The sequence below is a fragment of the Danio rerio genome, chromosome 24, assembly GCF_052040795.2.
Source record: "Danio rerio strain M-AB ecotype USA chromosome 24, GRCz13ab, whole genome shotgun sequence".
NCBI classification, from domain to species: Eukaryota; Metazoa; Chordata; class Actinopteri; order Cypriniformes; family Danionidae; genus Danio; species Danio rerio.
The window spans coordinates 22006618-22018845 of record NC_141044.1 but is presented as its reverse complement, the minus strand read 5'-3'; the positions used below and the strand labels follow the sequence as shown (position 1 = coordinate 22018845).

Sequence of the window (12228 nt, the reverse complement as noted above, 5' to 3'; positions counted from 1 at the left end):
CGAGTGCTTTTATCAAATGACAAAAGCCCACATCACCAATCAACAAAAACGGCTGCAAATCTTTAGCAATAGACACCCGCACTGCCTTTGTTATTTTTATGTGTCTCTCGGAATAAGTTCGGTAAATTCAGCTAGGTAATGTTGCTATTTGGAGGACTTTATAGCCTTCGTTGCTATTCTGCCTTCAGACAGTGATATTGCTGGGTGATGGTGCTACAGATGTGCAGTCATGGTTATACGTGTAAAACAATGCTTGCACACAGTTTTTTTTTTTTCAACATTTTTTTCTTTTATTAGCATTATGCTTATCGGCAAAACTCAAATGTCCTCACACCGCAGATTTGAAAGACGCCAGGGCTTTCTCGTACTGTTGCCTCAGCCTCACTTTACCGCCGCTCACAATGTTAAAGTGTGGAATGATGGTCAAGCGCCCCCTAACTTTAGAGCATAGTGATTGGATATTTACTCACAGGGAAGAGTTTCCTCATCTCAGCTCATGGATTTAGAGGCACACACAGTCAATTCAAGAAGACATAAAATGCACATAAATTATTTAAACGCAAAACCGAGAAAACCCCAATTCACAAGCGCATATTGAGCCGTGGAGGTCGTACCGTATGGTACAATATTATACTGAGAACAGTGGCATCCCTAACCATGACATACACACACAAACACACATAAAATACTCTTTCCATCTCAAAAATCTCATGGCCAATTTCTTCGTGGTTATCTTAGAGTGCAAGCATCTTTTTAACTGTTTTTAAGTTTTAGTTAGTTTTTTTCACTCTATTTATGTAACATTGTTTTTTTTTAGATTATATAAAATTAACACAAACATAAAAAATATTAAAAAAATGTAAATGTAATGAAAATTTTAAAAGTTAATGAAAAATGTTAAATTAAACATTTTTGAATAACTTCAGTTTTCTTTACATTTAGGGCCCTATCATACACCTTGCACAATAAAGCGCAAGATCTTTGTGGCGTGATTTGTTGCTATTATCAGACCAGCGCAATTGTAATTTTCAAGCTTTCATTAGGTTGTTTAAATAGCAAATCCATTAGCCCCCTTTTGTGAACGCATGGGTGTTCCGGTCCAAAAAGGAGGTGTGTTAAGGCGCATTGTTGGTGTGTTGAATATTTTGAGGATCTGAAATAGACTGCACCGTTGACCAACAAAAAGCTAATCTGAAGTCCAGCACAAATCAAATTAGTTTTGCGCCTATGCAGGTCCAAACACACAGGATGTACAGCAATACACAAATATCTTTACATATGAAAAAATATAAAGGATTAAAATGTAAAAAAAAAATCTACATAAATATAAAAATCATTACTTCCATGCCTAGTTCATGTCGGGGTAGGCAGGTTGGCATTTGCATTTTTGTTATAATTTTGTCATTATTATAATAATAATTATTATTATTATTATTAGTAGTAGTAGTAGTAGTAGTAGTAGTAGTAATATTACTATAATAATATTAATATACAATAATATAAATTAATAATATATAATAATAATAATAATAATAATAATAATACTATTATACTATAAAATTTATTATATGCATATTTATATTTGTTTTAATAAAAACAAGTTTTCAGTTGTACACCTGCCGGCTTTTGGAGATGTATGCATCACCATATGGGGCATAAGAATAGGACATATGTATTGATATAACAATATAATGATTAGAGTTTTTGACCACACTTCATTATTATTGTTCATTTATTTGTTTGCTGAAAATTAGAACTGAATTTAGAAATAGTTTTGAAATGGATCTTTGCGCTTAACAAACAAAATTAAATATGTAGAACGAGAAAGTAAAAAGCCAGAATGAAGGAGGCTTGTTCTTTATCCTGTTATCCTATCTGTTTAACTGTTTTCTTGCTAGTGAAGCGTTCAGTTTTACCACGTAATAAAATCCGCCATGTAAATAGCAAATGCGCCATGGTGCGATGCAACTGATTTTTAAAGGGAGTGGAAAATGAGACTCTGATTAGTGCACGTTTGGTCTGTATGGTCAAAACACACCCATAACTCATTAAGAGAATTAGTACAACCCTGTTAGAGCTTGCTCCAGGTCACAGAGCGTATTTCTCCATCCTTAAAATAGCAAAAGTGTATTCGGACAAGTTTTTGGGTGATGCACTTTAGACTTTGTGCCTATAAAACACAGCCCTTAAAGTCTTTTTCTGTGTTTGTGTCACTATTATATTTTCAAAAGTTTTTATACAATATAACTTTAGTAATTTGAAGTATCTTTAGTATTTTTACATAAACTGTAGCTCTTTAAATCTTATTATTTCAAGATTATGTATTGTTATATTTAATTTTTTCATTATTTTATTTAACAAAATAGTTTTGCATCTCTTGCCTTATGGGTGATATCTAGTGATTTTTTAAAGCATTTTCATCATAATAAAACAAGAGCATTTAGCTAAACATCCCCTTTTATGGATGAACTCCTCCTTTTATGGATGAAAATGCATGCATGTTTGAAATGGCATAGTCATTTTCATCTTTCAGTGAACGATTTCTCTATCAAATATTAATATCTGAGGCTTGAATGTGACAAAACTGACCTTGACAGTCTCCTCCGTGATATTCTTATCAATCTTGGATGCAGCATACTGATTGAGGCGATGAAGAAGTACCTGGTGGGGACACAGAAAAGAGGAGAATGTAAATAGTCGGTATATAGGCCAAACTGTCTTCCTCCAGCTCGTGGTCATCTGTCTGACAAAGACTGAGTTGAATAACCAATTGGACCGAATTGGATGAAAAAGCTCTGACCAACCAAAACTACAACAAACATAGCCACCCAACATAAAAATCCAATTTCTCCTCTGGATCAAGGCAACAGGGAATACATAGCTAATGTCATTCGCAACCTTCCCAAGGAGAAGCAGATAGATGCTGCTTTACTGGGGTCTGACAAAACAGGAGATTAAAACAACAGGAAGGAAGACTGACTGCTTTTGCCAAGAGACAGAAATAATGAATACAGTAAATCTGAGGTTTGATGAATAGCTGCATCCGCAAGTCACTTTCAGTAAACACAAATAAATCCTATCGTGTGGTAAAATCTCTATTTGGAGGAATCATTTCAATAAAAACGAGACTGTTCACATCTTATCTAAATCACGTGCTTACACTGGCGTTTTCTATTATAAAACAGGAATGAGATAATTGAGCTGTCATGTCTAGATTATCCACATATCAAAGCTGGTGAAATAATGTTTAGTTGTGATTGTAGATCTTATTCATTAAATTGAGAGCACATGCTGTCCAGAGCATGCTGAAAAATGTTTGGTTTGTTTAATATAGGGGCTAAAACATGGAGTGTTCAAAAAAAGACTGAAAGACACGTTCACACCTGGAATTAAAATGCATTTTTTTTGTTAATCCATACACAAGTTGATGACACTAAAGCAGGGTCTGAAATGTTTTGAGCTCGTCCACTCTTGGCCGCTTCCAGAGGTAGTTGAAAACACACTCGATAAGATTATTTCTTAGAGTAAACAAACGCTGATGTGGTCGATTGCATTTGAACAGCCACAAAAACCAACAACTGTCTGGTTACTGAAATCATTCTTAAGCACGGTTTAAAGGGAGGGAAATTAAAAAGTTTAATTTTCTCTTCCCAGTCACAAATTCTAAGTATTTTTGTGTCTACAGTACCAAAAGGAAGCTGCTGCTCTTCAATGCCTCATTTTGTGTTCATATGTACATTGTGCAAGCCTATTTAATAGTAGATCAAAATATCAGAGTTTCTATACATATAGTTGCCCACAACTATAGTAAAAATGTATTTAAATTAGGTAAAAGTGGACAAAGGGAAGTGATTAAGGCCCTATTAAAGACTAAATACAGTTGTAAACAAAATGTAAAATGTAACCCTGCACCACAAAATCAGACATAATCGAAAAAAGTCTTGGGCTTTTTTATTTCATTTATTTGTTTTTATTGAGATTCATGCATAATCTGAATGCTGAATAAATAACATTTCCAATAATGTATGGTTTGCTAGGACAATATTTGGCCAATATTTGAACATATGGAATCTAAAATAATCTAAATATTACGAAAATCACCTTTAAAGTTGTCTAAATGGAATGCACATTACTAATCAAAATTGTGTTTTGAAATATTTACAGTAGGAAATTTACTAATTATTTTAATTGAACATCATCTTTACATAACGGAGGCTAGCTAGTAATTGCTGTGCAGGTTAACCTCACTCCTCTGACCTCTAAAGGTGCTCTAGTGACATACTAGGGGCCATGGTCTTTAGCCTCCTTGGTAGAGCAACTGACTCCCATGCAGAAGGCCACCAGTTCGATACCAGCTCGGAGCGGGTAGGGTGGCGTAGGACCGGCGGGGCTACATTGGTGCCGTGACCCGGATGGGAGCGAGGTTTATGGGAGGAGTGTAACGGAGGCTAGCTAGTAAAGGCTGTGCAGGTAAAACATCACTCCTCTGACCTCTAAAGGTGCTCTAGCGACAGACGCTAGAGGCTATGGTCTTTAGCCTACTTGGTAGAGCAACCGACTCCCATGTGGAAGGTCACCGATTCGATACCAATTCGAGCGGGTTGGGTGGCGTAGGACTGGCAAGGTTATAATTAAATAAAATTCTCAGCAGATTCAAGTGTTATCACTCTATTAAATGAGCGTAATTAGTTGTTATCAGCTGATAGATACTGGCCAGTAGGTGCCTGCATATCATTTTGATGGATGTAAAACAGCAATGGTCGCAGCATATTTTTTGTTTAACATCTTTAATTATCTTCTGAGAATCAAAAAAAAAAAAAAGCCACATGTTGATAAATGATGTTATGACAACTGTTTTATCATTAAGTTATGATTGAATTGCCTCTTGTTACAGTTATGAAATAGTTTGATAGCTGTGATCACTGCTGCTGTTTATCCGTCTGTTTACTCATTGGTGAACAGCGCCAGAGCGTTAAAGCCAACCGCAACCTTTTCTGTTGAGAGCGTGACCAATCATAGGCATTTATCTTCTCCCTCGAAAATGCTAAAAAAGAAAGCTGGATAATTTGTTTATTTGCTTTAATTGGTCATTTTGTTCAGTGCGTGTACTTGAATTTTGTTCGATGCATTCAAAAAGAGTGTTTTCTTTGAGCAGGTAAAATTAAAGGTACAGTTCATATATCTGACTGCTTTTATTAAAGGACAAAATTGTATTACAAATACATATAAAATGTAGTTATAAGTTATACATTTTAATTGGCCGCAATGTTTTGTTGTTGTTGTTGTTTTAATAAGGTTATACACTTTCCTGTAACGCATTTCTCTTGACAGACAATGACTTATGATGCTAATAAGTTAAATATAGTACAATATTGTTTGGACTCTTCATATGGATGAAGAGATTCAAGTAGGACTATTATAAACTGAAAGCGTTAACTACAATTTAACGACCATACAGAAAACGAGGCATTTCCTGTTAGCGTATCTGTTGAAACGGCTGTGCAGTAAACAGCAGGATGAGTGGGTCAAATAACCAAAGAGGGGCTCTTAACCAGCACCATAATCACACGCAAACTCAATGCTCTGATTACAAGGCCAAGATCTAACCACTTATATATTTCATCAAGCGAAATTAAACAGTTTCAGAACACCCTTCAAATGAAAATCCAGGAGAATAAGGAAGGAGGTAATGAAAGTGGGCTCTTGATTGCGGTTCGACTGTGCACCTAAAGCCTCGCTGCTGATTACGTTTTTGTACGGCTGATCAGCAAGTCTAATGAACTCGCGTGTGGAGTGTTACGAATGCCGTCTTGCATTGGTTTGACAGGGCTGCTATAGCGTGTGCCGAGTTCCATGTAACTTAAGTTAACATTTGCATACGGTTTCATGTCATGAGAGGTTTAGAATAGGAGCCATGTGTGGTAAAACTGAGGTTATGGAGATTTTACTTTTTAAAATACTAGCCCAATTTAAATTACTACATTCCCCTTCAGTTCCAAGCATGAGTCTTGGTGTGACGCTAGAATGAAAAGGTGGATGTGATCCAAAAAGACTGCAGGAAAAAACAACTTGTCCTTTCAAAGAACACCTTACAATTATTCAGTCCAAAACACAAAACAAACTTTTGGATGTGCACCACACACAGACAAAATCACAGACCCTCACACACCTGCCGTCTTATGCGTCAAACGGAAAGCTGCTGCAGTAAATCCGGCCTTTATTAGACAGTCAGGTAACAGAATATGAGCACCCTCTGAACCTGAACTCATTCTCATACTAATATCTTCACCAGGAGGAGAAAACGCCAGCAGGGTTTCATATTTGACAAATATCCAGACTGAATACAAATTATGGGGTGTGTGAGTGAGTCTGACCACTTGGATTTAAGGCTTGAACCCTCCAGAAAGAATTTAAAATGTGTACTTATTGCATATCCCTGTGGCAAAGTTTGAAGTAAGTTTTTAATGTTCTTTACAGTTTTTCTCAGTCGCTTTGGCGCATTTCACACAACACTATTCACATTTGCACAACAGTTAATGCATTTCTCAAAACAATTAGTCATTTGTGCACATCCTAGTAGCAGTTTCGCATTCCTTCCAACAAATTGCAAATGCTTTTGGACATGTATCAATTGTTTTCATACAACTCTCTGCTGTTTATAACATTATCATTTGCTTATGTTATCTCGGTCAATTAACTTGTGAATGATGAATAGTCACTTCATATAAAACTAATATTCCTCACTTCAATACTTGAGTCATTACATACAAAAATGTTGAACTAGTTGTCAAAATCTGTCGAGCAAATTTTATATAAATAATAATAATAATAATAATCTTTATTTTCCTGAAAATGTCTTTAAAATTGAACAATTTGATGAATGATTTACAGACCTGTGTGTGTTGAAGGTTCAGTTCCGATATGTACTGCATATTTTATGCAGCTGTGCGCAGCTTTACCGAAAGAGAGCTTATGTTTGTTGTAAGTAAGTGTGTTTTTATTCTTTTGCACAATGCTGTGAATAAATTAGGATTGTAAAGAGCAAATGCATAAAAAATGTGAAACATACATATTCAGTGTCTTGTACTCAGATACCTCACTAAATGCAGTGATGTCTAACTTTACTGTAGTTTTTAAATGGCTGTGCAAATAGTATACAGTGCTGTCTTCAGCATTTTCAGGAAGTGTCACCAAAACTGGTTGGTTAGGTTGGTTGTTTGGATTGGTTGGTTGGCCGGTTGATTGATTGGTTGATATATTGACTGGTTCACAGACTGGTTGGTTGGTTGACTAACTGATAGGTTGCCTGATTGATTAGTTGACTGACAGACTGACTGACTGACTGACTGACTGACTGACTGACTGACTGACTGACTGACTGACTGACTGGTTGGTTGATTTATAGACTCATTGGTTGCCTGACTGATTGACTGGTTAGATGGTTAACTGATCAGATCATTCAGAAATCATGTTAATATGTTGATGTATTGCTCAATGAAAAATGACATTGATATTTTTGAAGAAAGTAGATTTGCCTAATATAGAAAATTAATATACACTGTTTAAAAAACTTGTTGTCTTAAACGTAACTTTACAAGTTACAAGTAAAATTAAACATCAAGTTGAATCTTGTCCAACTCACAAAATAAAGATTTGAATAACAAATGACCTTGCTTTAAAAAGTAAAAAATGTTACTGTCGTTTTTTATCATATTTTTCTTTACAGTGTATTCTTTGGCAAATAGAAGATAAAATCTGTATTTATTTGAACATTACAAATTAATGTGTTCTTTCCAAGCAAACAAAGAAAAAAAATTCCCATTAACTTAATGTCCATGTATGTATACAGTATATACTACATTGACAATTGTCATTACCTATATTTACAGCCCGTAGGAAACAATAAATGTACAGTGGCATGTGCATGTTTGCATGGGTTTGAATGTGTTTATGCATTTGTCTATTTCAGGAGACATTACAGCCCCCAAACTCCTCCATGTGTTTACTTTTGTGTTTACAAGTGTTTGGTGGAAATTACACAATGCCAGTCTTCCTTGTATAAGTTTGCAGTTAGAGTTTCCTTATGACAGGCCATAGCTTTCCTGTTATGTAATATTAAATTCCTGCATTTATCTCATCCAGACATTGTGTTATGTATGAGTCTGAGATGAATATCAGTATGTCATTCTTCCTGAAAAATCAATGACAAGTTTTTTTCAAAAGATTTTTTTTCTTTCGCAATGTATATTTGACAGCCGACAGACAGAAACACCCAAATAGCCCGTAAACATAAACAGCATAATATTAGGCTTGATGTACCTTATAGCTTGCTGTTTTTTGTGACGTCATTGCTATTTTACTAAACCTGAAAACTTGGGGGAAAAAAAAGGAAAAAGAAAACAAATCTTCATTGCAGGGTCACAGAATGGTAATACTACAGGACGACTGTGGTCAATCGCAGGTAACGTATACTATTCCCGTGTGCTGAAACGCAGACACTCTGCTTCAGTGAATGGAGGCTTTGTTCAGTGATGAGCCCTGATTCTCTGTGTTGTGGTAATTGGGCCAGACTTTAATTCAGTCAGTGAAAGAAAACATTCAGAGCTCCATCCAACCAAGTCCACAGCACCCCATTTAAAGTCTGAGAAAGTGGCAAATGTGCAGACAAAATAAAGGTCTGCACATTCATAGTTATAAATAACATTCAAGAGGTGAGAAAATCAAACTATTAAAGTGTTTCTTGTCTCAAACTTATAAACTGACACTGTCACTAAATCAAAGGGTTTACTAGTTTCATGAACTTCTGCTGTAAATGGTGACATTTCTATTAATAAAAAATACTATGTATTAAAAAGTTTAATTGTAGTAAAATCAGATTGTACATCAACCATAAGATTATTATTATTATTATGTATTGTTTATTATTATTAGTATTGTTGTTATTATTATTAGTAGTAGTAGTAGTATTAATATTAATATTTTATTTGTATTATTAATATATAAAAAACTAACATTTATTATAAATTGATTATAAATTAAATCTAATTATTTTAACTGTTACTATTAATATAAATGTTATTAATCTTGTGAACATATTATATGTATTATTATTATTATTATTATTATTATTATTATTATTATTATTATTATTATTATTATATTAAAATTTAGATTTATTATAAATTATTTATGAATTAAATATATATTATTTTAATTGTTACTATTAATATAAATGTTTTTATTAATCTTATGTATATATTATTATTATTAGTAGTAGTAGTAGTAGTAGTAGTAGTAGTAGTAGTAGTATTAATATTTTTATTTGTATTATTAATATATAAAAACTGACATTTACTTAAATGAATTATTAAATTAAATTATTTTGATTGTTACTATTAATATAAAAGTTTTTATTAATCCTGTAAACATATTATTTGTATTATTATCATTATTATTATTATTATTATTATTAATATATTTAAAATTTACATTTATTATGAATTGATTATAAATTAAATTGACAAATCATTTTATTTGTAATTTTTCTTATTATTTTATTTCATAAACCTGTAGATTTATCATCATCACCACAGTCTTCGCTTTTGTTGTTATTGTTGTGACTATTATTATTATTACAATTAACAGATACAGTATGTATCACTTTCTAAAATTGTTAATATCAAATCAATTTATTCCTGTACACTTATTTGTCTTCAGCTTGTTTGCTAGTATGTTTGTTTGTTTGTACAGTATGTGTGCTTGTTTGTTTTTGTTTTTTTACAGACAGATGATGAACCAAAATCTAAGATCAACCTCCTTCCCAAACCCACACCAGGGCGTCTGAGGAAATGGCCTGTGCTTTTCTTCCTGCGGAGGAAAAACTCAATTTACCAGGCTCTATTTCTGCCCAACATCAACAAAGCCTGCGTGCCACTAGAGGCTTCTGCTCTGTGACACTGTCAGACTTTATCCCATATTCAGAAAACGCCTGCAACAAAACAGGCTTTTCATGGAGGATCCGAAGAAGAGCAGCCTGTATTTTATGGAAACTAATAACACCACCAGGATCCATCCGGAGACTCCAATGGGAAACATCCACAGGATACTCTTACTATAAATACATGTTCTAAGAGCTGACTTGCTGATTTGGGACATGCTAAAATTCATGTGTGCAAGATTTCAAACTGTTATTATTAACAAAAGAGCATACATATAAAACGCCCACTTGTCTATAGGCATTAAACACCTGCGTGAGATTAGCTATTGAGACAATATCAACATTATGGATGTGACATTTGCTGTAAAGACTTTACAACATTGTACTGAAACATCTGCTTATATTTATGCAAAGCAACTGATCACAGAGTGAAGAAATCAGAAAAAAATCAGTCTTTAAACTTGTCATATATTGTAAATGAGGAAAATAAACATGCATTATTAATGTGAGAAAAGAAATACAAGTTTACAGTATACAACATCGTTTGTAGAAATTTAGTGCATAAACCAAAATAAAAAAAATACTATTCAAAAGCATAATAATTTGCTCTCTATTAAACAAAACATATTTATTTTATTTTACATTTACTTTCTTATATTTAAGGTACCCGCTGGGTTACCCAAGTTTCTTAAAGAGCCCCTATTATGGGTTTTTGAAAAATACCATCTGTGCAGTGTCAAAGTGAATGGAAACACCCAGCTGAGGTTTAAATCTGAAAATGCACTGTGTTTAAAACTATTGATTCTTTTGAGTCGACTCAGAGTCATGTGAATGAATGATTTTTTCTTTGTTCGGATCTTTTGCCTGCACGCGTCGACCTCAATATCAGACATCACCAAAAATGAAGTGCCAGATCTGGTAAAACGTGGGCTTGATCATGACGTAAAGATTGCTATCACTGAGAGATGGCCAGAGTTAACGTTTGTTTTCATAACAATAACACAGTATACCATGTGCTGTGTTTGTTCCTGTCATTTGTCTGATACAAATACAATAACCTACGCTGCATGCAAAATTCGGCCATTTGTTATTAAAGGAAGGAGCAGCAAAGGCTACTAATGTTTGGGACTTTTTCAGTAACTTATACAGTTTAAATGGACCAGTTTCTTCTTCCTCCAAATCCTGAAGGTGTTTCTCCTTCCTACAGAACATTTAGGTGGGATTAAAGTGTGCTGCCTCGTTCTCTTTAGTTTGCAAAATATGCATTTAATTGTGTGTTGGAAGTTGTCGTTCTGCACGGCTTGTAATCGCGTATCTGTTATAGATCAGTGCTTGTAATGTATATCTCAGGTTAAATCTGTATGGGGATGTTCACATATTGCATCCAAAACTAAGTTGAAAACACAACGCGTGCTTCTTCGATTGCTGGTTTAAATTTGTTTTGTGCTCACAATATCCTGCTGTTTGTTGCTATGACCACCATCAGCTGTACTATGAGTAATATCACGAGTGTATCACACAAGCAATCCCATCTGGTCCCATGCCAGGCAAGAAGCGCAATTCAGCTTATCCGTTTTATTTCAGTTCATTGTAATGTAAATGTCACTGCTAAAAGCCCTAACACAGAAGAGTGAATCCAATGATGTGCAGATCCACAAGTTCCAAACCAAGCAAGCCAGTGATGATAGTGAGGAGAAACAAACTTTGCAATGCCACATCATGCTAAATCTTTAAAATCATAAGTGTTTTCTATAGAGTGTTTTCATTAAGTCATAATGTGATCAGATATATATTCACAACCAAAATAGTGATACTCATATTTAAACACCAGCATCATATTGCACAATAATTGCTACTAAATACTTTATTCTGCTTATTTATGCTGTCTAAAACCATAACAAATACAAGGAATCTGCTAAATAACATAGAGATCAACTTGCTAAGTGGGAAAATGTCAAATATCTTGACAAACTAACTTCAATAGGCTCTATTTTTCTTGATTTGTAATAACTTCTTGTCGTTTTTAGTACTCTAAATGTTTTTTTTTTTCCAATTCAGAACTCAATTTCAGCTCAGTGATCCAAAAAATTTGCCAGTTTCTCTGGTTCAGTGCCAATGTTTACATTCAGCTCTCCATTGTGGCCTACAGATGACACATTGTGAAAATACTATTGATTTCTATTTGTTGCTGGGCACCGTGGACAGACGCTGAATGGCATTGCGAATGTTCATAAACCCATAGAAAACAATGGTTGCATCTCAATCAGCCCTCTAGCTCCCGAGGTTGTGAA

General features: G+C 34.2%; 1 protein-coding gene across 1 annotated transcript in view; it reads right to left on the bottom strand.

The window, feature by feature from the left end:
- The window catches only part of prex2 (phosphatidylinositol-3,4,5-trisphosphate-dependent Rac exchange factor 2), a 242250-nt gene that overhangs the window by 202501 nt on the left and 27521 nt on the right, over nt 1–12228 (bottom strand). The window contains exon 2 of the mRNA XM_087309456.1: nt 2590–2661. Within this exon, the coding sequence (XP_087165582.1) occupies nt 2590–2661 (72 nt within the window). The remainder of the gene's footprint in view (nt 1–2589; nt 2662–12228) is intronic.